The sequence below is a fragment of the Mesocricetus auratus genome, unplaced genomic scaffold, assembly GCF_017639785.1.
Source record: "Mesocricetus auratus isolate SY011 unplaced genomic scaffold, BCM_Maur_2.0 Super-Scaffold_100004, whole genome shotgun sequence".
In the NCBI taxonomy this organism is placed as follows: Eukaryota; Metazoa; Chordata; class Mammalia; order Rodentia; family Cricetidae; genus Mesocricetus; species Mesocricetus auratus.
In genome coordinates this window covers 52391736-52419133 of record NW_024429189.1, presented here as the reverse complement: position 1 = coordinate 52419133, position 27398 = coordinate 52391736, and the positions used below count along the sequence as shown (strand labels likewise).

The 27398-nt window shown below is 39.6% G+C and overlaps 1 protein-coding gene across 1 annotated transcript in view; it reads right to left on the bottom strand.

The window, feature by feature from the left end:
* Window positions 1-27398, bottom strand: part of Fam171b (family with sequence similarity 171 member B) — a 57515-nt gene that overhangs the window by 4721 nt on the left and 25396 nt on the right. Inside the window, exons 2-7 of the mRNA XM_005065104.4 lie at window positions 15702-15935; window positions 13726-13818; window positions 10893-11051; window positions 8124-8294; window positions 3491-3607; window positions 859-982 (exon numbers count right to left, since the gene is read on the bottom strand). Of these exons, the coding sequence (XP_005065161.1) occupies window positions 859-982; window positions 3491-3607; window positions 8124-8294; window positions 10893-11051; window positions 13726-13818; window positions 15702-15935 (898 nt within the window). The remainder of the gene's footprint in view (window positions 1-858; window positions 983-3490; window positions 3608-8123; window positions 8295-10892; window positions 11052-13725; window positions 13819-15701; window positions 15936-27398) is intronic.

The following is a 27398-nucleotide window of genomic DNA, read 5'->3' as shown; positions in this document are numbered from 1 at the left end:
TTCCCTTCATAAAAGAGCAATTGATTGAACCAGCAAGAATAGGTCTTCTATGTTAGGATTTAAATTTCCCCACCTAGGATTGTTACCAACCTTTAGTGACAAATACATTTGAAAGAAAGATACCTCTACACTTCCATTTGACTGTTGTGAGATTATTAAAAAAATGAACTCCAAAGAATTAAAATTTCCCAAGTAATCCCTCCCAAGGGATGAAAAGGAACTTATTAGCCAGGAGGAGATTTCACAGAGTTCTGACAACTTACTGGACCATCTCACAGAATAGTGCAGAACTGAGACAATGGTGGATCAGTGATCAGCAGGAGCGCCCGTGGATAGGACTGTTTAGATAGAGGACATTCCTTTGCATCTCTCTATATAAGTGTAAACCTTACCTCAGTACCTCTGTAGGAATATGGGATGCCTAGACCTTGTCATTTGTCCTTCTCCCCAGTGTTGCATTATTGAATAAGTCACTTTTCTCTACTTCTCAAAAAAAAAAAGCAGGCTCCAAGAGACAACCACCAAACACAACAAAAAAGATACAATAAGATAAGGCAAAAGACCTCATACAGAGGCTGGACGCAATGGAGGAAAAAAATCCCAAGAGCAGGCAAAAGAAAGAGACACACCCACTTCCACTGTTAGGAGATCCACAAAACCACTAAGCTAACAGCTGTAATATCTATGCAGAGGATGTGGTATGGACCTTTGAGGGCCCCATGCAAGTGTTATTAACCACTAAGCCATCTCTCCAGCCCCTAATAATGATTTCTATTAGTAAACTTTATAGTGCACACAATATACTATAGTTATAATATGACAACTCTGTCTATACACATTGATTAGTGCTGTTCTTACCTGCAATAACAAAGCAGCACAGCAAAAAATCCAATGATGATAACTATTGTTCCCCCTAATATGGCTGTAAGGAACACTGTGTGGTAGGCAGTTATGTCTTTGGAATCTTCACTTATACTTGAACCTGCATGATTCAATGTAAACACAGAAAAACGTATTATTTGGGGTTAGACTTTTAGTTTTGTTTTATCCTGGATAAGGTAAACTGAGTATGTATGTCGGCTTCTGCTGGTTTGCATCATTCCTGTGGTAGACTCTGTGACTGAATTACAACTTTCATGCCCTGTGGGACTAATCAACTGACTTGCTTTGATCAATGAATTTGGAATATTTAAAATGAGGTTGCATGACTATGGGAATAGCTTTTTCCAAAATACCACTTGACTTCAGAAACTGAACCTTTTGCCTAATGTTGCATCCTAATTCATTCAGATCATTTAAAAGTATGCATTCAGTTTGTTTCCTTGCTGTGTGTTTTGTCTACCTAGTTTAACTTTACTTTAAGAAAGCAACGTAACCTCACTATGCCTTGGAATTCCCACCTAATTCACTTTTACAAAATAAACTGAATGCATAGCTTTAATCTCACATCATTTTCCCCTCTCTCTTTTGTGACTTTTCCATGGCCCTTACTCAGAATAATGTATATGCATTGTGGTATTCTTTTTTGGAAAGAGTCAGTATGTCGAAAGCAACCTTAAAGAAAACAAACTTTCACCATAAATATTGGAAGCGACAGATGGATATGGGTTGATAACATCTATTTGCAGTTTTGAGTGCTACTTGGGGACCAGTAAATTCTTCCCTTGTAATGCTGGTAAAAAAAAATCCAAGTTCACTTCCTATACCATATTTTCTTTGCTATTCCTTAAATATAGAACAAAGCCCTTTGTTAGAAGCAGACAGAAGACACAAGGAGAGAAGTACAGAATTCAGATTTGAGATCACTCTTGGTTTAAACTACTCCAAGAGGAAGAGCCTTTTCTTTAATGTGGCACCAGTGCATGTGATATGGTTTGGCCATCTTGTTAAGGCACTCTAACATGGCAAGAGTATGTCCCAGAATGTCACTATGCCTGCCACATGAGTTCTGAAGTAAGAAAACATGTTGAGTTGAACCATGTCAAGCCCAACAGCAGAGCAGTCAACCCCAAACACACATACTTAAAAGGTAAATAGATAACATAGAGCCTAAAACGATTGATTGCTGCACAACTGCTTGCTCTTGCAGAACCGGAGTCTGGCTGCTGGGCTACTGAGAAAACAAAACCCTAAAGTATGTGGCCCTGGCTTCCAAGCCTGAAAGTGAATCTTGAAGAGAATTGTTTAAGGGAGCTGTAAAACTGGAAACTCAAATTATGTGGAAGAAAAATATAGAATTATGGGGTTCTTATCCAATTTGAATTAGAGTAATGGCCAGGCTGACAAAACCCATCTAGCCTCCAGCATATGAAAAGATGTTACTGTGTTCAGGAAGGTTTTGTGGGTCTTTTGATTTTTTTGTTGGGGGGTTGTTTGTTAGTTTGTTTATTTGGTATTTGTTGTTTTGTTTTGTTTCAGCTTTATTAAGACGTGGTCTCATTATGTAGCTTAGGCTGTTCTGGAACTCTCTGTGTAGACCAGGCTGGTTTCAAACTCACAGAGATCTGCCTGCCTCTGCCTCCTGAGTTCTGGGACTAAAGGTATGCATCATTATGCCCAGTTATACTCAGGAAAACTTAATAGCTTAAATAAAAAACTTTTAAAATCTTTGATACATTTACTGGATGAGATAAATGTGGGGTTTCCTTAGGTTCTGATCCCCACATAATTTGATACCATGTTAAATACTTTGTGTTAGAACAGCATGGATCATCCCTAGTGAAGAATCCATGATGTGTGGCCACCAGTTTCCAGCCACCATCTGTTCAAACTGTCAGGTCAATGATCACCCTATGCACTATCTATCTGATCTTTCAAAACAACCTGGAGACATCATTATCAATAGCCTTTCCTCTCATGTCCCCCAGAGTCTTCCTCCTCAGAAAGATCAGGCACTGTGTGAGGAAAGACTGGAAAGGATGAGAGTCGGTGGTGGCCACCTGGTGAAGAGTTGACCAAGCTCTTGTCAGGTCTCTGGAGCTGCAGAAACGTCTGGCTTCCCCAGGATCCTGTAAACTATACACATACTCTTCATCCTTTACAAAATTACTCAAAATATCCCTGATAACCCTGTTGCTTATAGCCAGAGGCTCTAACTGTGTTGAGTAGAATTTATTCATGAAAATGTAAACTTAGAAAATATTGGAACAGCCGGGTAGTGGTGGCCCACACCTTTACTCCCAGCGCTTGAGAGGTAGAAATGGGTGGATCTCTGTGAGTTCGAACAGCTAGGTAGAGCGGTGACACAGAGAAACCCTCTCTTGAGAAAAAGAAAAGAAAATACTGGAACAAACCTGTCTTCATAGATTCACTGAGAGTTCATGGGGCTTAAGCCTTTGGTTGTGTGTACCAGATAAAAGGGGTGGGGGTATCCAGTTTTGTTCACCGGCTACATGGCAATGCTTAGCCTAAGCTGGAGGCCAGGTGATATCAACCCCAGCATGCTATGTGCATTATTCTTTAAAATTACTTCGTTTCATTTTTACAGTACCTCGAGCTCCTGGAAATGGAGCTGCAATCCAGTAGCCCAAATGTGGCGCATCGTAGGTCCAAATCAAATGACTGTTGTGCTCCTTGACGATTCCCCAGCCATGATGCACCCAAGCACCTGAAACATGTGGTAAGTGAAAAACAAGTTAGGTATAGTTCTAAATCTTAGAGCTAAGGTATGAAAACAGAGTTTTCTGGTAGTCATGTAAAGAATTCAGAACAACTCAGAAATTACAAATACCATGAAAGTAAATATCTAGGAATGGTAAATACTAAATATTACATCATACTTGATATAATACCTGCATGATAACATAATGGAAATGAGTTGTCATGACTAGAGAAGATAAATTCATTATAACAAAACTCAACTTATGTACCCAAAACTGTGAGGAATAAAATTCTAATTGAAAGGCTAGCTAAGAAGCAAAGTTCTTGAATCCCAGAGTTCAGTCTCTAACACCAGACATGTAACAAGAGAGAAATAAATCCCAGTTCATCAACTGGTAACTATTTGTCACTTGTCCTGAGATTATGATTAAACACATACAGCATATGTTTTGTGGCCTTATCACTTTAAGACTCATTGTCCTAATGCTACTGATAGTTTTTCCAGAACTCTTTCTTTTCTATCCCAGAGCTGCATTCATGAATGAGTCAGGCTTTACATGCAGTTTTCGTATGAAGAGTCAGAACTTAAAGCAGTTGACCACAGGTGTGGTGCCGTAACTGGGAAGCAAGGCTTGACCTGGTCTTCTTTGCCACCGAGAATGGAGTCAGGAGATCCAGGAGGAAATGATTACATGGCCAGAGTAGAATGCAGACCACTGTAGCACCTGCAACTAGGTGAGCTTGGAGTTCATGGGCCCCCCTCAAGTATCATTTAGAGACCAGTGTCTTCCCACAATATGCACCTCATCCAGCCCACACAAGGCATACACAGTCTCATGCTCAATTTTGAAAAGCTCAAACTGTCTCTTAACTTTAAAAAAGGTTGTCTGCTCCATTGAAGTTGTATCATCTATAGTAAAATATATTCTGTAAAAACCTAAATCTTTGATAAAATTTTATGCACTAATAGCCAACAAAGGTATGTAAAAGCTTAGTGTGTATTGGTATTTTGGCTTATTATCTACAAAATGTAAAATGGGCTATATTACTTTTATCCTTAACTTATACATTTGTACATATTTATGGCATACAGTAGAATTTCACATATATTCACAATATGCATTTGTGAATTTCCATCGCCTTATACATACATCAATAACATTTATAGGATGTGAACCTCTGAACCCATCTACTTATCTAGAAACATATTAGAATTTATTTCAGATAATTTACCCCCATTATGCTATGGAGCACTAAAACTAATCCCTCCTGACTGTTTTTGTACCCCTCAGCCCTGTGTTTATTGGAGCATTGTTTACAATAGCCAAGATATGGAGCCAACCAAAATGTCTGCCAGTGGATGAACAGGTAAATAAAATGTATCTGTGCAATTTAATTTGGTCAGTCCAATAAATTTCAGCAATATTGATCAAACAGTGAATAATGAAGTAGGGAAACCTGAGGTGACAAAACGTCCCAATCTGTCACTTTTAGTTTAAGTTAAATTTAACCTAGCATATGATAAATTAATTAAAATTTTTATATTTTTATTTTTTTATTTTTTTGGTTTTTTCGAGACAGGGTTTCTCTGTGGCTTTGGAGGTTGTCCTGGAACTCGCTCTGTAGACCAGGCTGGCCTCGAACTCATACTGTAGACTCGCTCTGTAGACCACGCTGGGAAAACCTGCAGAAACCGCTGATCTGAGAAAGTGGGAACTCATGGACCCCAGCCTGACAGCTGAGGAACCATCATTGAACCAAACCAGGCCCCCTGAACACGGGTGTCAGCTTGGAGCACCGGGAAGTCTATGGGGCCTCTGGCAGTGGAATCAGGATATATCCCTAGTGCTTGAACAGACTTCAGGAGTCATTTCCCATGGAGAGATACTCTCTTAGCCTAGATAAACAGGGGAGGGCCTAAGCCCTGCCTGAAATGACTTGACAGATTTTGATGACCCCTCATGGAAGGCCTCAACCTCCCCGGGGAGTGGATGGGGGATGGGATGGAGGAGTTGTTGGGGAGCATGGGAGGATGGGAGGGAGAAGGAAGTGAGATTGATATGTAAAATAAGATTTTTCTAATTTAAATTAATATATATACATATATATATACATATAAAGAAAGACCTTTTCTAGGAATAATGATCAAAAATCAGAACTCAAACAGCACATTCTTCCTTAATATAATTTGAAGACAAGATATGCATGGTAACCTGGAGAAGGGTTACAGGAAGAGATCTCCTAATTGGATTGGGAGCAGGGCGGGAGGGGAAGAGAGAGGGAGATGGGAGAAAGAGAGTGGGAGAAGAGGGGGAGGGAAGAGGACATGGGAGAGCAGGAAGAAAGGAGAGGAGAGGATGAGAGATACCATAATAGAGGGAGCCATTATAAGTTGAAGGAGAGATCTGGCACTAGTGAGATCTTCACAGATCTACAAGAATGACACCAACTGGCATTAAGGCTACCTTAAATGCCCTCCCTTGATAATGAGATTGATGACTATCTTATATGCCATCCTAGAACCCTAATCCAGTGGTGGAAGCAGAGGCAGACACCCACAGCTAAAAACCGAACTGAACTCCTGGAACAAAGAGGAGTGATGAGCAAAGGAATCAAGACCAGGCTGGTGAAACACACAGAGGCAGCTGGCCTAAACAAGGGGGAACACATGGACCCCAGACTGATGACTGAGAGGCCAGCATGGGGCTGATCCAGATGCTGCTCCCACCCCGACCCTTAGCAATCTGTGGGACCTTGGAGAGTAGATCTGCATTTATTCCTGGCATACAAATAGACTCCGGGAGCCCATTCCACATGGAGGGATGCTCTCAGCCTGGACACATGGGGGAGGACCTAGGCCCTGCCCAGGATGATATGACAGACTCTGATAATCCCTCATGGAATCCCTTACCTTCCCTGGAGAGCAGAAGGGGAATGGAGTGGGGTGGGGGGCTGGGAGGATTGGGGGGCCAGAGGAGGAAGGGAGGGAGAGGGAACTGAGAGTAACATGTGCAAAAAGTTAAATAAAAAATAATAATAATTTGAAGACACTAAGTCCCAAATCACCTAAAAGGCTTGTCCCACATGGCACTGCTGGTAAGGGGACTAGACCCCAAATCTCATTTGAACTAACCCAAAACTCTCAGTAGTGGATTACCACTATTAGTTGTATAGCTTCCAGTAACTGAAAGAGCCCAGACATATGCAGCTTATCTTCCACAGTGGAAGTTTGTAAGGATTTGGCTTTACAATTCACCCTTCCATGCTCAATGGCATTCGATCACAAACTCCCTTGCCTTTCTTTCCATTCCCTGTTCTCAGTTGACATGATGAGTTCAGGATTACATACCACATCAGTATGTGAGCTAATCCCACACAAAATGTATGCACACTTCCTGCAAAACTCTATTCTACAACAGTGCATCGAAGGGATTGCGCTGTGGCTACCAAATAAAGCATATCTGTCTTTCCGCTAGTCTTCAACCTGGCGAAGTATACAGCTCGAAGCTACAGCCCCAACCACCTTCTGCTGAACATTTCCAAATCCTACCTTAGGAAGGTGCTAGCACAGAGCAAACGGGTGAGAAAGTCCTGAAAGACCACCCAGGCTCTGCAGCACGCTCTGCACCAGGCCATGCCACTGGGCCCATCACCCTACTTATTTGCTTCTAGAAATTTATACTACTACTTTATTTACATGGGAACAGAAACGAAACTAGAGAAAAGGCTTCCCAGTTGCCATCTAGGAAGCAAAAAGCAATGAATAAAATCGGTGCCTCACTTGTATTATCTATTGTCAAGATATTAGAATACTTTTTTGATGGTCTTAACCAGGATTTTAGATATCAGACTGCCTACTAAAATTTCCTGAGGGAATATTTTTTAACCTTACAATATGCCTTCCTCGCAAAATGTTAGAGGAAGACAAGACAATGTGGGTGAATAATGTTCAATTTTTTGTTTGTTTTTATATAACTGATAGTTAACCTTAATTGTTGCGGCTTCATGAGATCTAGAATCACTGTGGGAAATGGGCCTCCTTTGGCATGCCTGTGGAGAATTATCTTGAGAAGATCAACTGAAATAGGAAGACACAGCCACTGGGAGTGGCAGCAGTCACTGGGCTATGACCCTGGACGGTGTAAAAGGAGAAGCCAGCTGTACCAGCCTCCATCATGCCCCATTCCTTGACTGTGGATGCAGAGTGACCAGCTGCCTCAGCCCTTCCCTACTGCAGCTTCCCCACCATGATGGGCTATAACCATCATGAGTCAAAGTAAATCCTCTCTCTCTTAAGTTCCTTTTGTCAGGGCATTTTACTATAGCAATTGGAAAAGCAACCAAGACAATGAATTAGCATCATTTCCCCTCACAAACACATGTACCAGTGAAGCCAATTACGGTCCTTAACAAAGTATACAAAATGATAATGTTAGTGAAAATCTAAATGTGTATAAAGCACTAAGATGAGATACCCAAATATCCAAAAGAAAGAGCATTCTATTTTTTCTTAGCTACCCTACCTGTGTTCATATCAAATGTCCAAGCAGGTATTCGATCTCCCATGTTTACATTATTTGTGTGTAGAAGAGGAAGAGATACATGAATAGAGCCATCCACCTTCAATTCTTTTCCTCCAGAATATATTTTCACACATATTGCAGCAAGAGGAGTCAACTCAATGTTTTCCAAACCTAAAAGACAGTATAGTTTATTAAGGTTATACTCAAACAGGTTGCATATACATAATAAATTGTTATGGCTCTAAAATTCATTTTTCTCTATTATTTCATCGTTGTTACCCATTCTATTGCATACTCTATTGGCTGTACATTAAATATTTTTAAATATAATTTCGAAATATTTCATAAATAAATATTGGTTAATAATGTAACATTGACCAATCAGTATAAGCTTCAGTTCTATTCTCTCCAAGTCATCTGACTTAAGACACTGGAATCTTTGAAGACCTAATCCCAGGCAAGTGAGATAGCTTGCTGGACAAGCCTAATAATGCGAGTTTGATTCCTGAAGCTCAGCAGAAGTTGGAAAGAAGCTGTCTTCTGGCCTCCACAGGCATGCTGCATCGAGTATACACACTCTACATCCTAAGTGCTAACCCTAACCTTTCAGTTTTAAAAAAACAAAACACAAATAGACTCCCAGGGCTCTAGAACTGAGTAAGTCTAATAGGGGGAAATGATTAAATAACCAAAGTAGAACGCAGACCACTGCAGCCCCTGTAACTAGGTGAGCTTGGAGTCGATGGGTCCACTCAAGTCCCATTTGGAGACAAATGTCTTCCCACAAAATGTACGTCATCCAGCCCACACAAAACATACATAGCCTCATGATTAATTTTGAAAAGCTCAAACTGTCTCTTAACTTCAGAAAAAGTTGTCTACTACAGTGAAGTTTTGTCATGTATAGTAAAATGAATTAGAATGTACGGGGGTGGGGGTGGAGATAAAAGAGCTAGGGGGAGAAGACACTTTTTCTTTGGGTTCTGCTGTGTCCCAGAGAACAGCGTGCGGGCCTTTGGTTCTCGGATTTCTTGGCTTCTCACATAAGTGATTTGTCCCTCAATAAAATATCATAGGACATCCCTATTTTGTGTAGTTTAATACTTCCCCATTACAGTAAAAACCTAAACCTTTTATAAAATTTTATGCACATATAGCTAACAAGCGTACTTAAAAGCTTGGCATATATTGGATTTTGGCTTATTATCTACAAAATGCAAATGCTACCAGCTGCACATGGTTTTTATATAAAATCTAGACCTTTGGTGCATGGATGATATATCAAACTCAGTAAGCACCCGCGACCGGTGGCCCCAGACTGGACAAAGCAGAGAAGTCCCCTTACAAGACTCAACATGTTTAAAGCAGGGATTTTGAGAGGACGCTCATTGTGACCCTGCCCATGTCTCGTATCTTCCAGCACAACCTGAGCTCACCTGTGGCAGCCAGTTTGTAGCATTCAAGTAAATGCCTTTATTTTGCACATCCTCTAACTTACATCTAGAAAAACTCTGTAAGATGTCTTAGACCAACTTCCTCAAGAAGCAGGCTTTGGATAGTGTGATCAAGAGCTGGCCAGGGAAGTGGTCCCCAGAAACAACCACTGATGGAGTAGAAACTTAATACACAAGGAAAGACGCCAACAGGGGACATAGCCAAAGTCAGGACATAGGAACATTAATGTGTCAACACTTGTATGCCCCATGTAAGGACAAAACCTGCTTCATAAACCAGGCAGTGCCCTCAGACAGTGACTTCTGTGTGCAGTAGAGAACAGGCTTGTGACAGAAGATGGGTTTCATCTGGCCACAACTATTTATAATTTATAATATATATCATTTCTATAATATAATCTCCTTTCTAGATGTACCCAAATGAACCAAAACTTTGACACAACTAAAATATTCAAAATTATAATTTTCTGAAGTAATTTTAAACAGTGGAGTTTCAGTTAGATTTATAAAGAATAGCAGAAACGGTGTGGCAAATGTGATTGTGTTTTTAATTTTGTTTGAAAAGCAAAGCTCCATTCACCCCTTAACTTTTAAATCATAAGAGCCTAACACCAGAGCTGTGGACTGTGGACTAGTTTCTTTCTTAGCTAAGATAGATCAAGTAGAAATTATGATAGCTTGCTCAGCTCTGTCAAGGTGATAAACGTAACTTCAAGATCATAGCACACTTTCTCTGGCTATTTAACTGACACTTCTCATTAGTTTGCTAAGACTGACTGCATAGAAAATCAAACTGGGATATGTATTTAAGTAAAAGTTTCTAAATATATTATTTTTCAAAGTTTTATAACAATCATAACTTTCTATATTTTGCTTACTTTACTTCAAAAGAATTTAATGAAATAAAATGAAAGGATATTTTGATTAAGTTGGCATAGTATTTGCCAAGGGCAATGATACAATTATTTCTTTTTGTTTTGTTTGTCTGTTTATTTGTTTTTGGAGACGGGGTTTCTCTGTGTAACAGCCCTGGCAGCCCTAGAACTTGCTTTGAACTCACAGAGATCTGCCTGCTTCTGTCTCCTAAGTGATGGAATTAAAGGTGTGGGCCACCATACCTGGCTTATGTATTTTTTGGATGAAAAGATACTACTTATAAACAATTTAATACCAGATATTTTTAAAGCAACATGTATTTTCCAAAGCTTTAATGAAAATCAAAATGTAATATTATGTACATAAATAAATGTTATTTGATGTAATATTTTGTGATTTTTTTAGAAACATGATTACATACTTAAAAATTAGGAAATACCTGGTTTGTTAAGAGTGATTCCAGTTGTATACAGAAAATTGTCCGCCTTTAAAAACTGCTGTAGAACTGTTAGATAGCCAGTCACGTTGCTAATATGATGGTTGTCAGGAAGTTTAATGAAGGCTTTTGAGAACTGAACACTTGGTTGAGATTTGGCATCTGGACAAAGGAAATCCCATTAACAAATGAACAAAATAATATGCATATTAAAAATGGCCTCACTGCTCAGGACGTTTTCTTCTACAGGATGTGGTTATAACGATTTCTGAGTGTCACCAATATCTCACATAATTACTTTAAACTCATAACTAAGAAGCTTCCTTTTCTATATTTATATAACGAGTACTTTTATTCCACAATAGTATCAATCTGTGAACCACAAATGAAACTTGAGTGTAAAGCAGAAATTGCGGGGAAATGTAAAGTTCTAGAACACACAAAGGTAACATACACCATTCATATTACATGTACTTCTTTTAGATCACAAAGCACTTCCAGACAAGAAATGCGTGACGCTGCCCAGAATTTCTTCATAGCTCTTTCAGATCTCACTTTAAGGAGCCATACATTGACCATCCTCAGCCTGCATAGTTCTACAGCAGGGGTGATGTTGATGGTGTGTGTCAGAAGGGGCCAAGCCCAATCAAGCATCTTGTCCATCCTTAACAATGGGTCTAATCCCAAGCACAACTAACGAGCTATGTGCTTGCTTGGAAGCAAAATGGAAGGCTTGTTTTGTCTCCCACAGGGTCCCATCTTGTAACCCAAAATGAGAGCTTGTTTGAAAATGGAGGCAGCGTTCTCAGGGTAGAATTGAGAAATGGAGAAAGGAAAAACTATTTTTTCAGTTACTCCAACTTGACACCTTCAGATTAAGTATTGCCTGAAGTTGACCTTGCTTTGTAAAAGATACATGGCTGCTTTGGAGTTCTGCTAGCTGAGGATAGGTTTTCAGCAACTTTAAATAATAACTCCCCTTTAGGACATCCAGCCACATACTAAAATTGGTAGGTTTCTCAATCAGATAGGCACAAAATAATTTTAAAGTCTTCTAAATGCCAGATTCCAGGCGTATACATATTACCTCATTTCAGTGGTGTTGAATTGACTGTCTTCAGATGTTTATCAACTGAAAACTAAGTGACATATTGATATGTCTATAACCAACACAATTTAACAAGCCAAGGATAAATTCCAAAATTAAAATTGTAAGTTATCAGATACATTACCTTTGGCCTTGGACTTTAATATGATCACTAATAAAGGTAGAAGAAATCTTTTAAGTTGTTAGGATGAAAAATGTATCAAATTTTAAAATTTGTGTGATAATAAAAGAATAATGTCAGATGTTTCTTAAAATCAGTTTCTAGGATTTTTGCATAAAGGGAGAAAAATGATGTCTATAAAACACTGGAGAGAAACAGCACAGCTATATCTTCATTATTATTTGGTTAAGATATTTGAGGAAACACTGTGGTATTTTCAGATCACTCAAACTATTATCTAATACATTCTCTTTTAAAATATGTAACTTTTATATATGAAGATATCACAATGAAATATGCTATTTTGTATGTTAACCTAAATAATAAAATTTTTTAAATGTGGTTTAATAATGCTGAATATACAAATAAATTTCTTACAAGTAAAAATAAGCATCCTATATAAATCACCTGCGTTTCCTAAGAAAAGTTTTCATTTTTTCTATTCCTGTCCACAAACACATTCACATATACCGAACACACCTCTATTCATACACCAAATGCTTTCTTGATGAAGTATTATATGAGTGTTAAGGAAAGACGTGGGTACTTTATGGAGATATGTAACAACATCAAAACATCAGTACCTAGTTTCATTAAAGCCCCAGCGGCATGAAACCAGGACCTCTGTAGCCATGGGGCCACACAAAACTCATCGTAGTCTTCCACATGCTAGCAAAATGAGTACCAAATGCTCTAACAAATAGGCAGAGGGTCTAAAGCCCTGCTTAGTGAGTCACTCCAAGATTAATCAAGCCCAAGTTCAAGTTCTAATGAGTACTATAAGGTGTTCCTATTTAGTACTTCAGAGATGCTTAGATTAGCTTTGAAATGTGAATTTTCACAAGCAATTCTTTAGGCCATGCCTCTCTTGGTTGACTCATTCATGAGGATTTCCATTATATTAGCACTGAACATTAATTGACCAATACAAATCAAATAGTTGTAATTCATGAAGGCATTATGTATTATGTATCAAAAGAGAAGCAGAATGTCTAGTTTTCTCTTAAGCATCAATTAAGGGCACATGGAGGTAAAGAAAAGCTTCAAGTGTCATCTTCACAGTTAGTAAAGCAGGGAAGAAACCGCCTGAACAAACACCCCCAAATGAGGCTTTTTGCCGTCTTTCTTGTGGACATACAAGTAGCAAGTTCCACCAATGAGGGCTGCCTAGAAGATGGGTACCTCCCAGTCATAGGCCTCTCCTGCATTAGCAGCCAGATTCACACTGGAGGCACAGGAGGAGATAGCATCAGGGAGCCCAGAGGTCTGGGAAACATGTCTGTCCTTGTCAGATTCACCAGTCATACAATCCCCACTGAGAGATGAGACAGTGAGGACAGACAGCAGTTTCTACTATTTCCTCACGTCACAGATTCCCAGGCTCAGTGGATCCTGAAGATAATTATTTTTAATACCCAAAAATATAATTTTATAGTAAGATAGGAACTGGTACAGATCAACTTACCATCAATACCCAACTTGGACTTTTGCCAAGTTATAATGACTGCTGATTCTCTTATAAATAAGACATTCTAGGAACTTCCTTAGTAAAAACGTAGTAGACTTACCAGCTAATTTTCCGGTAATCAAAACAGTGTCTTCAAAGAGCCATATATTTGCTTGGCTTTGCGGGAATAGTGAAAGTGTAACTGAAGAATATACTGTGAAATAGGATAATACAATCAAAATATTTAACAAAGGGGAAACTGACGCAGGCATAATTCAGTCACAGTATGCCTCAAAAGCTTCTTGATATACCCAAAGGACTCTACATCTTACTAGAGAGACACTTGCACATCCATGTTCATTGCGACTCTATTCATAATAGCCAGAAATTGGAAATAGCTTACATGCCCATCAACTGATGAATGGATAATGAAAAAGTGGTACATTTACACAATGGAATATTACTCAGCCGTTAAGGAACATGAACTCTGCAGGTTAATTGATGGAGAAAGCTAGAAACAATCATCCCGAGTAAGGTAACCCAGCGCCCAAAAGACAAATATTGTATGTTTTCTCACACATATGGATGTTAGCTTTAAAGCTTTAAATATGTGTGTGTTTCAATTAAAACAATCACAGAGGCTAGGTACCTACTAAGGTCCATGGCAGAGGATGGGACCTTCCAAGGAAAGGGATATAATGTCATTATAAATAAATAACGGGGAAACTAGAATAAGAGAATTAAGTGGAGAGGGGTAGGAAAACAGAGTAAAGAAGGGGACACTGGGAGGGACATTAGCAGTAAAGGCCATTTCAAAGTTGTATGGAAACCTACTACTCTAGAAGCTTCCTAAAATACATACAAATTTTCAAGAAATTTCAGTTAATTCATCATATAATGGGAAAGACAATGCTCTACCTAGACATCTAATGCCACTAAGTAAATCACACAGTGCCAGGAATGGGTTACATCTTGTTGAGTCATTGGACAAACAGGTCCCTTAGATCCCCACCCTCAAACATCACAGATAATTGCCAAGGTTACTGGTTACACTCACATCCTAATGGTAAAGACCCTATTGCTGAAGACACCACATACTTATATCATTGAACATGTAGAAACTGATCCATGACCAACTGGAAGCTTCACCCCTACTGACTATCATCCATGGTGCTGGAAAGTACTCTACACACTACCAGAGGAGACATGTAATCATCAGTATCACCCAGCCGCAAACCCTGAGGCCTACAGCAGTGACTTGTCTGGAAGACAGACAGGTATAATAGTGGCACAAGTATTATGGGACTAGCTAACCACTTTATTAAACTTATTACTCACTCCGTGGAATGGAGCCCATACATGGCATTACTAAAGTGACCAAGAACTATGTCATGGGCTATGAGAGAAACTTAGTGTGATCATTCTGCTAATGGGCATAGCAATAAAATGACTGCTAATGATATACTGCTACACACATAAATCAGTGCCTCATTCAACCTTCATCAGAGAAGTTTCCTTGCAGGAAAGGATAATTGGTGCAGGCATCCACAACTGGGCAATGCCCAAGCCTCCATGGAAGATAAAGTGCTTTCATGATTGCTGTCATCCCAATATTGCTGTGTCAACCTAAATTTCGCCACCAAAGAAAGCTGTGGTGTTAAAATGTGGATCTTTTGGAGTAATTAAGAGAACAGAGTCTTCGTCAACTGAATTAGATTGCCTTCAAAAACATAACACCAAAGACTCTTTCTCCCATGTGAGAACAAAGTGAAAAGTTGACATCTATAAAATGGAAAGTAGTTACATAAATCAGCAAGCAGGCCTTCACCAGACAATAAACCCATTGTCATTTCAACCTTGGTCTTCCTCCCCTTCAGAAGTGTGTTAAGTATCTCTGTTGTTTACAAGCTACCTCGTTTTTGGTGTTTTGTTTTGGCATTCCAAATAGACAAAGACTGTTTTCTACAAATTTTCCTTTCCTTCTAAATATATACAGGATTCTTGTAGGCATTCTCATTTTCAGCTCAACAGATTCTCCTCCAGCAAAGGGAGAAATCATTTACATTTGTGAGTGGAAAATACCACTGAAGTACTTACTTGGCATCCTTCCAGTTTTCCAAGGCAGAGCCGTCAAGACATAGCCATCTTTGTAAGCAATGATGGTTAAGCTGAGTCCTAATTGGTAGGGTACTTTTATCAATACTGCTCCATTGTTTCTAGTTATCGTAGAATTGGTCTTCGTGTAGTTAACAAATACCTCCACAACTGCTTGACTCAGGTACTGGCGACTGATGATGTCATTCACCTGGACTTTTAGCATAAATACAGACACTGGAAGAAAAAAAAATAAAGCCAGAAATTGAGTCAGGTCAAACCCTAGAATGTACAGCATTGCACATTAAAATGCCACTCAATACTTCTGAAGAACAAGACAAAGCTTTTTTTAAATGTAGGAGGTATATATTAATGGCTGTACAAAAAGGTTAAAAAAAAACATTCCAACCAATTCAATGTTCCTTGTAAAACCAAATAAAGTAGAATATTTATTATTAGTAAGTCACATTATTATTATAATTTTGTCATTTAAAAGGATAGCAGTGAACGTCTCTTGAGGAAAACATATTTTTACTTTGCCTTCAGCTTAGAGAATTTTAACACTAATTGAATACACCCATTCATAGAAACCCCTTTATTTTCTGATGGCTAGAAGGCAGGGAATGCGTTATTGTTTTAACTACATGAAATATCACACAGAAGCCTTTCTCCAAAATTTAAAAGCCACTCTTCCTTGCCCACGTAAGATGCTGCACTAATCTAAAGACAATGAGAATTAAAACCAGCTCTACTGGACCCTCTGGTCTTATTTCTCACATGCAGACCCTGACTGTATGTTCACTGGGGTTTGCCCTTCATGATTTCTGGCAAAAGCAAAGAACATGCACCATGGAGATGCCTTTGAGAGAAAGTACCACAGCACCGTGTAAGTGGGCTCTGGAGTGAGTTAAGACCCACTATTCTATTCCTTAGACACGTGACCACAGGTCTGTCACCCTTAAGTCCAAATGCTTCTCTGGAACACTGGGCGAATGGCCATTGCTTAAGGAAGCAACATGAAGTTAATGCAAAGACGTTTGGTTGTTAGCATGATTAATAGTAATAATTTTTTTCTAAAGTTGGAAAACCATTAAGGACTGATAATGATGCTCTGTATTTGCGAAAACAAACCCATTTTATCAAGAAAAGCATGTGAGGTAAAAAGAGAAATCCTACTTCAAGTTGACTAAGTCACAGTACTGCTAACAAATCACTGTCAGACCTGTTTACTCCAATTTTGTTAACCACACCCAAATTGGTTTTGGATCACTTTAAATATAAATAGAACTAATTAACAATCACTCCATCCTTGGGAATGTGCATTTTAGCACACCGGAAAACAAAATAGTTCTGATGCACTCCAGAGCCTAAAGATGAGGTCAAATGTCACATGACTATATCTCAAAGAATACGTGATTGCAGTCATTATTGAGAACTTTAATTCTTAATCTGACTAAAAAGAAAAAAATCATGCCCCTGACCCTGTGTGCATGCATACACATATACATACACCTCAAGTCATGGCTTCGAACTTTTAAAAAATTATATTTTGGAGTGATGAGCAAAGGAGTCAAGACTGGACTGGTGAAACCCACAGATACAGCTGACCTGAATAAGGGGGAGCTCTTGAACCCCAGACTGATGGCTGAGAGGTCAGCATGGGACTTATCCAGACCCCCTAAATTTGGGTGTCAGTGAGGAGGCCTCAGCAATCTATGGGGCCTTGGGTAGTAGATCAGTATTTATCCCTGACATACAAATGGACTTTGGGAGACCATTCCACATGGAGGGATGTTCTCTCAGCCTGGACACATGGGGGAGGGCCTGGGCCCTGCCCTGGATGACATGACAGACTTTGGAGATCCCCTATGTAGGACCTCACCCTCCGAGTGGAGTTGGGATTGGGTTGTGGGGGGTGGGGCGGGTGAGGAGGGGACGGAGAGGGAGCTGGGAATTGACATGTGAAGCAAGCTTGTTCCTAACTTAAATAAAAAATAAATAATTACAAAAAAGTATTTTTAATATTATAATTTGATTACATTATTATTTCTGCGTTCCCTTTCCTCCCTCTAAACCTTCAAATATTCCCTTCCTCTCTTTCAACTTCATGGCCCTTTTTCCATCAACTGTAGTTACACACACCACATACACACAAACACAAACACCCACACACACAAAGTATGCATTGTGTATATTCCCAAGCACAACCCACTCTGTATAATGTTACTTGTATATATTTTCAGGGATAACTATTTGGTATTAAATAACCAATCAGTGTGCCTTTTCCTAGGGAAGACTAATTCTTCCCACTTGCAGCATTATTTAGTTGTCTGTAGTTCTTTGAGGTTTGAGACCCTCTGGGCTAATGCCTTTCAGCTTAATGGGAGCTATAACTGTTGCATAAGCAAAATATTGTAATGAACACGACACAATGGATTTCTATGCTAAATGTGGTTTGATGGGTCCAGTCAATACAAAAAAAAATCTAAGTGGAGAACTAGAAGGGACCAGCAGCTGCTCCTCAGTCAGTCGCCTCAGCCACTGGAGTCAAACCTCCAGTACCGTAAAGAGGAAATGAAGACACAGAGGCTAGCAGCCCTAGAACTGAACTATATTAGAAAACCTATGAGTTCTAAGCAGGGTGATTTCAGCACTGTCCCCAAATTTCCTTTCAGACTATGAGCATCTCCATAATCCCTCCTATGAGCTCCCTGCACTGATTATAGCCAGAGGTTGTGTTGCTTGTCTTTGAAACACAAACCTTAAATGCTACAGGGTACAAGTACAAATATGTGTGCTTAGTTGATATGCCACTCTATTTTGTAAAAGAGAAAGTAAAGGAAAAAAGAATAAAAATAAATACCAAAAAAAGGAAAGAGAGAAAGATAAATCAAAACCTGGGTAAAACAAAAAGTAGCAACAAAATGCTTAATTCTTTCCAGACTGTACTATGAAATAAAGAGGGTTTTGTTAATTCATGCGCTTCAAATATCAGTTTAAAAAAATCTCAGAGCTTTTCGATTAAAAAAAAAAACAGACCCAATTGGGGGGGTGGGTAGAATCCTTAAGGAAATTCACGTAATAATTGAAAATTCCATTTGCTCTATGTTTATGAAAGAACAGAGAACAAAATAAAGAGCACTGGCTCTAGATGACCCAAAGCTGGGTTCGATTGGTAAACTGATTTAAAACAATCTCTTCCCTAGAATGTGCTACAAATGTGATCAGAAAACATACTTGGGGTTGGGGGAGATTATCAGCACTACAGTGTCGCTCCCTGGTGACAGCCCTGTAGCTACACTTTCAATCTCCTAATAAGCATAGGGCACAAGGAGGCCTGGCTAGCAGACTCTTCTCTAGTCCAACTTGGAAAAACACTAGACATCTTTGCTCTTGTAGTTGTTTCCTCCCTGACTCCACCTGATGAAGCTGGCATCCTAAACAGGAGCATTTTCTGATAAACACACACACACACACACACTGGGTTCATTGCTGGAACTACATGTTATCCTATTCAGCAAGCCTACAAGATATCTCCTAATGTTAAGGCAAGGAGAAATAAAGCCAGTAAGTCCCTCTGATACCACCTCCCATGCTCTTTGTCCTGCATTATCCCTTAGCTATGACCCTTATCACATGTATTGGTCTATTTCTTCCCCAACAATCCTTAGAGGCAAGCACTCATTTATTACCTCTGGGTCTCTTTCCCCAATCATTGAACATGGCTTGTCTTTCACCCAGTAAACAGCAAAGTATTTTGAAAAGAAAAAGGAGCAACACATAGGCTGAAAGCTTGAAAGTCTGGTCAAGACAATTTAAAAGGCATAAGTTATAAAGAATTGCCTGTTCATGACTTAATGAGAATGCTCTGACTTCTACAGGGCAGCTGATGAAGCAGGCAGTGTTGGCAGCCACAAGCACTACACATCCACTGCAACCCCCTTCCCCATTCTCTCTACCAACAAAACACTTTGTCATTACATGAAGCAGATCTCATGATTAAATATATATAATTTTCAACCAGCAATATAATTGTCTCCATGATCTACCTACTTTTCTCCATTGTTTAGTCAGCTTTCTGTAAGCATATTATTTTCTCTGTCACTTAATTATAATCATTATTTCATGGTCACATAATCTTCTTTTCAATATTTCACCATTGGTTTAAAAATGGTCCAATAACAAATGATTTCAACTGCACTAAGAAACATATAATTTAAATGCTGAAAAAAAACTAAAATAAAACACATATTGATGAGCTAGGTCCTGTGGTTACTGAGAAGCACTTAGTATGTGTATTAAGTGGTGTGAACCACCAAAATTCAATGAATATTAAATTAGCATAAAGAAACATCCTTTAAGACAACTGGTTCCTATTCTGTAGGGTGAGTAAGTAAAGTTCTGGAAAGAGTTTTTAAAAATACTTATAGGTATATAATTGGGTGACACCAACATCTTGATGTGGGATGGGTGAAAAAATTACAATCCTTAATCTTCCTTAGAGAGTCTGGCAACATCTCATTGTGTTGTACCCAATATGTAGGTTACAACTGTGCGAAGATGACACCACTGAAGACCCAGATTTCTCTGGTGTAAAAGCCAGCCTACATTTCCCCCAGCATGCTGGAAGCAGCTGCAATAATTTCATTTACTAGACTGCAACACCTTCCTAGAAATATAATGCCAAAATAGAAGCCTTTATAAGCTGAGCAGTACATGCTTTAAGGAAATAAATCCAAAAGACTTTAAGAGAATATGTAATCCTCAGAGAAAATTAGGCAGCAATGAGGGGCATAGAAATACAGTTTTAAAGATGTTTGGTATGAGTACGGACAAATGTTTACCACTATGAATTCATTCAGCGAATGCTCAGTAACTGCCAATTTCAGGTCACATCAGCACCGGGGCAGTGTTGGGGATGAACACATTAATAGAGCCTTGAGGAAGGTTAGCTAGAGGGGAAACGGCATGTGGTGGGGGGAAGAGACTGCAGAATTTCTGATGACAGCAGAATTCAAAATGATACTGAAACAGACAAAAGCACTTTCTGTGGTACCTAAAGTAATGTTCGATGAAATTAAACAGAAGTTACTTCAGAGCTAATATGCTAAAAAAATCCTATAAAAAACCAAGATATGGATTCAATATCTACTTTGGAATCAATTCACACTGGTATTTTAAATAAGGGGCATTTTGATATTTTGAGTTTAGAGAGCCTAAGGGTCTGGCCAACCATTCCCTGGTTTTCTCTATGATCTGACCTTTTGGTCCCTTCCTAAGGAGCAGTCATAGTGAGAACTCTAAAGATGCCACATTTCTGATTCTGACCCAACTCAGACTTTAGTGGGGACAGTCGGAGGCCATGTTTGATCTCCATATACCACTTTACCAATTTACTATTCAGTCACAGATATGTGTTAATTTATATCTGGGCACACTATATTTATAGCTATCTTAAGCTATTAAAAGAAAACATTTGGTTCTAATTTAGATGTCTGTGTATTTATAGCTTTGAGGAGAGATAACCAGACTTGGTTTCATTAAAGAGGATATCGATTCCCAGCTCAAGGATAGCATCCAAAATCCTCTGGCATCTGCCACCACTTTCCTATGTAACCTATTTCCCTCTAATTCTGCTCTTCCATCATGCTCTGGCAAAGTACAGCCTGCACACCAACTCTGACCCAATGACTGATTTTATACAAAAGTTTTCTTGTAACACAGCCAAACTCACTCATCTATGAATCTATGGCTACTTTTCCTACACTGGCAAAGCTGACAGCTGTATCAGTGACCATATGGCCTACAAAGACTAGGGTCTACTAAGACTAACATATCTACTATCAAGAATTTTACAAAAAAAGTTTACAGAATCCTTCTCTGTGTGGCTATGATAAAATTAATCATTTCTTTCTTCCATCTCAAATACACACCATTATGGCTAGTTTTATGTCAACTTGACACAAGTTGAGTCATTGGAGAGGAGGGAGCCTTGACTGAGAAAACGCCTCCAAAATGTAGGGCTGCAGACAAGCCTGTAGGATATTTTCTTAATGATTGATGGTTGATGGTCCAGTCCGTTGTTGGTGGGACTACCCTGAGCTGATGGTCCTGGATTCTATAAGAAAGCAAGCTGCATTATTTGTAATACCCAGATCTTGGAAGCAACCTAGATGCTTCACAACTGAAGAGTGGATAGAGAAAATGTGGTACATTTACACAATGGAGTACTATTCAGCAGAAAAAAACAATGGAATCTTGAAATTTGCAGGCAAATGGATGGCACTAGAAGAAACCATCCTGAGAGAGTTAACCCAGTCACAAAAAGAGAAACATGGTATGTACTCACTCATATATGGATTTTTGACATGGATCATGGGAGTGTCAGCTTACAATCCCGTTACCAGTGAGTCTGGGAAACAGGGAGGTTCCCAAGAGAGATATGCATGATACCCCAGAGAAGGGGAATGATGCAAGATCTCCTGAGCAGATTGAGAGCATGGGAAGAGGGGAAGGGGAACCTGGGAAAAGAGGGGGAGAAGAAGAGGAGAGAGGAAGACATGGGGGAGCAGGAAGGTTGAGTCGAGGTAAGAATAGAGGAGAGCAGGATGACAGATACCATAACAGGGGGAGTCATTATAGGTTTGAGGAGAGAGCTGACACTAGTGAAATTTCCAGAGATCTACAAGGATAACACCAACTGGCAAACTAAGCAATAGTGGAGAGACTACCTTAATAGCCCCTCCCTGATAATGAGATTGAGGACTATCTTATATGCCATCCTAGAACTTTCATCCAGTGACTGATGGAAGCAGAAGCAGATACCCACAGCTAAACACTGAACTGAACCCCTGGAACCCAGTGACAGACAGGAAGGAGTGATGAGCAAAGGGGTCAAGACCCGGCTGGTGAAACCCACAAAGACAGCTGACCTGACAAGGGGGAGCTCTTGGACCCCTTGTCAGAAACCTTGTCTCTGAAAACTAGAGAGCAAGTAAATAAGCAGATCCCTTCCATGGCCTCTGCATCAGCTCCTGCCTCCAGGTTCCCGTCCGGTTTGAGTTCCTGTCCAGATTTCCTTCAATGATAAATAGTGATGTGGAAGCATAAGTCAAATAAACCCTTTCCTCATCAAGTTGTTTTGGTTATGATATTTTATCACAGCAATAGTAACCTTAACTAAGACAAGAAACTGTTATAAGACCTCTGCTATGCAAATCACAACTCATTTTGGTTTAAGTCAAACTCTCCCTTTTCAAATACATATATCACTTCCCCGTGACTTCTAGATGCTATTCTGAAAGGTCCCAGAGCACATGTATCTGCCGGTGTTTGCTTGGCTTTCCTACAGATCAGGCTTCTCGATCTACAATTTCCCACTCAGTCTCGTGGAGCAAGGAAAAGACAGATGAGGAAAAGAGAGTTGTAGAGCAAGGTGGAGAATGGAGAAGACCAAATGTGGCCATGTTCCCGAGAGAAGCAGGTAGCTCTCCTGAAATCACTGTCTGATTCTAACTTCCGTACTAAGCACAGAGGTTTGAGCCTACTCCCATAGTCGCCAGTGAAGAATACATTGCTGCAATAACAACAACAAACATTAACAGTCCTTTTGTTTGGGAAGCTAAGATGATGTTGCATGAAAACATTTAACTTGGAAAATTCACTACAGAATGCATAAGACACTGTGCCACAGAAAAGTTCAAACCTTTCATTACGACAGTTGCAAACAAGGACCAAGAGGGTGGTTTGCAAGCCTTTCTTCCAAGATATGAGTTCTATTTCCCTATTTAATTGAAAGGCTTAGAAAGGAGCCAAGGACAGCAAAGGAGCTTAGAAAGAGAAAGGATATGTAATTACACACCCTGTAAGGCAGAGTGGAGGGGACTTACACAGCTTAATCTTTACAGCATTTCAAACAGACACATCACCTTCTTTTAAAGGCACAAAATGGCACTGAATTTAAAAAAAAAAAACTAGAAATAGAAAAGCCACCTTTTTATTGCTTAAGCCCCAGAATTGGATGCAAAAACATTATTGGCCATGGAGAGGAAAGGGAATGGAAGGAAGGGGAGGGGGGGGGCGAGAGGAGGGGAGTAGAGGGGAAAAAGGAAGGAAGGAAGAGAAAATACTGCTTTTTCTTGGAAACAAATTCATTTGCAATAAACTGTAAACTAGTGTTTATTACAGAGAAAATGTCAAATCTAAGAAATTAGGGAGATAACCAAGGACACAGTCTTCAAAGGTTTGAAAAAAATTATAGAACAAATAAAATCCTGGCTGTTCTCAGTAGGACTAAAAAGTTAAACTGTGGTTCACTATAGCTAACAAAATAGATCGCAGAAAGTCATTATGATTCAAGAACAAGCAACTCAGTTGGGGAGGAATTGAGAGTCCCTGAGCTATTAGGAGTTGACTCAGCTCCTTCTACCCACAGAGCCCTTTTCCTCCATGGAAATGAACTAGATTTACCCAAGCTCCTAAACACACTACCCAAGCTCACTCCATGGGTATTTTTCATACTAACGTCTGTCTTAGTTAAGGTTTGTATTGCTGTGAAGAGCCAATATGACCATGGAAACTCTTGTAAATGAAAACATTTAATTGGGGTGATTGCTTATAGTTTCAGAGGTTCACTCTATTATCATGGCAGAGAACATGGCAGCATGACAGTCCTACATCTTGAAGGCAATAGGAAGTCAACTGAGACACTGGGCTGTATCCTGAGCATAGGAAACCTCCAAGTCCAACCCCACAGTGACACGTTTCCTCCAACAAGGTCATTCTAACTCCAAAAAAGCCACACCTCCTAATGGTGCCACTCCCTATGAGATTATGGGATTATGGGGGCCAATAACACTCACACTACCACACTACCTTAGAATCACTCACAAAATCACTCCCTTCCTCAAAAATACATGTAATACAGACTTATTATGTAGGATATCTGTGAAGATATGGGGTATAGAGAACCTACAGCCCACTGGGAGCACGTTATGAATTTAAGGGTTTAAAAACCATTAGTTGAGGCTGTCATGGAAGGACTGGACATCCATCTTAGAATGAGGTTAGGAGGGGGTCTCTTGTGTAGAAGTCAACCCAGAAACGAGTGTCAAAGGTGTATCAGGAGAACATGTTTTATCCCCCCATTATGCCCAACTTTGTATGAAGGTGGTAGGAAAGCACTCTCAGATTCTCATGTTTATACAGCAAGCACTGTACTAAGTCCCCTACCTCTAATCATTTCTACCCTACCTTCTTAGGACGCATGTAATTTACTGCTTGTGTTCATTTATGTCTCCCTAACCATAATTCCAGCCTTTTGAAAATTTGGACTTTTTAATTATATTTATTGAAATGTCATCAAATACTAAAACTTGCTTATGAATGAAGGGCTGAGTTAATGAACTGACTTCCTTTTATGGTACCACAAGGTAGGAGCACTCAGAACCAATCAGTAGTCTCAAAGGCTGAAACAAAGGTGACAGATAAGACTCAAGCAGAAAAATGGAAAAAGAAGAGAACACATTTGTTTAAGTTTTGTACATTAGACAAAGTACACATTTTCTGATTTTTTCCCTTTTTTTTCAAGACAGACATGGCTTTGGCTGTCCTGGAACTCACTTTGTAGACCAGACTGGCCTCAAACACACAAAGATCCACCTGCCTCTGCCTCCTGAATGCTTAGATTAAAAGTGTGCACCACCACTACCTGGCAATTTTCTGATTCTTTACAGCTTCCTTCAGCAACCTCTTCCACACAGACACTACTTCTTACACCGCCCCAAGAACTTCACATCACAAGGAAAAGAGCAACCAATGATGCTTCTTCTTAGAAACAAACATGGCTTCCTTCCAGCCAATGATGCGTCCCCTTAGAAACAAACATGGCTTCTTTTCCAGCTTCAGCCTCCAACCTTGCAGCAATGATGTTGACATCTAGGAAGAACCAATTGCTGTCTATGAAGCTGTTAAGGAGGAGATAATGATTGTCAAGAAAGACACACTCAAATTGTCAGACAAGAATATGCCAAATCTTCATGACACAAAGGCCGTGTCGTCTCTCAAGTCTTGAGGCTAGGTAAAGAAGCAGTGAGCCTGAAGACGTTTCTGTGGGTGCTTTGCCAGCAAGTGTCTCCAGTATTTCTACAATCACCTTCAGCAGCTTCCGGAGACAGACTCTGCCATCCTGCACCAGAGCCGTCCTGAGATTGACTTCAGCCCAAGGTCTCTAGAGTGAGCAACCTCAAGATTCACAAGAGGGGAAGCAGACAGAAACACCTACAGAAGGAGCACTGTGTCACCTAGTGCTGACCGGAAATCTGAGGCTGGGGACTGGTTCAGCAACAGAAACCCAGTCCACAGGACTCTAGTGGAGGACATGGTCAGACAGCGCAGGGGAGTTAGCGGAGATTGCCTTATATTGGATAAACTACAATCCAAAACTAAACAAATACATAAAAATTTAAAACAAAAAAGAAAGAAAGCAAACTTTGAAGCTTCCATAAATTGTTTCTCATACAGCTTTTAAAAATACTGGAACAGGGGGCTGGAGAGATGGCTCAGAGGTAAGAGCACTGACTGTTTTTTTCAAAGGACCTGAGTTCAATTCCCAGCAACCACATGGTGGCTCACAACCATCTGTAATGAGATCTGGCCCCTCTTCTGACTTTTCGGCATACAGAACACTGTATAAAAAATAAATAAATTTAAAAGTGTTTAAAAAATAAAAAAAAAATACTGGGGCAAAAATGGAAGCCAGCAATAAAAATGAGAATATAGGTAGCAGGACTGTTAAGGAAATGAACAATTCTTGAAAATGATTTAAGAACTTCTTGAATACAGAGCTGCCCTAAAATCTATTTTACAAAATAAAAGATTAATTTGAGTTTCTTAATAAACTACTACTTAAAAAAAGAACAAACCACATGAAGTTAGGCGGGAAATGAGGTGGGGGTTCCAGGGGGAAGGAATTGAAGGTGGACAGTGATGGATAGATGTTCTGAAGATACACTGTCTATATGCATGAAAATTTCAGAGTACATAAAAATAATTTAGGTTATAAAAAGAGCTACAGATATAGAGCTTGAGGTTCAATCTCTAGTTGAGGGGTAGAGGGGCGGATGGTATGTCATTTGGGATATGGCTGTTGTACTGAGGGAAGAATGTAAACTGTCTCCCACGAGCTCATGTGTTTGGGTACTTGGTCCCTAGCTTAGGGAGCTCTTTGAGAAGCTTATAGAAACCTCTTGGGTTGGGGTGAAGTTGAGTCAGTCTGGGTAACCCTGAGGGTTATAGTCCAGACCAGCTTCAGTCTGGCTCTCTGAAACTTTCCCACCAAGTTGCAAAAGATACTGCAATGCACCCCTGTCCACGCAGCTGCTCCTGCCACTGCGTCTACACTCCTGTCATGATGGATTCTACTCTCAAACTGTGAGACCAAAGAAACCTTGCCTCCCTTACATTACTTCTGTTGAGTATTTTGTCACAGCTATGAGAAAGGCCACTAACATAACCACTTTTCTTTGTTATTTAATATGAGCCCTTGAGATCCAAATTGTGTCAACAGTTCTTTTGTTTTTACAGCTCAATATTTCATGGTAGTGATGTATCAGAGTCAGGTTTAATCATTTAATAATTGTAGGATGTGTTTATTTCTAGTTGGTAACTTTTTAATATAAATAAACCAGGTGTGAGCATTCC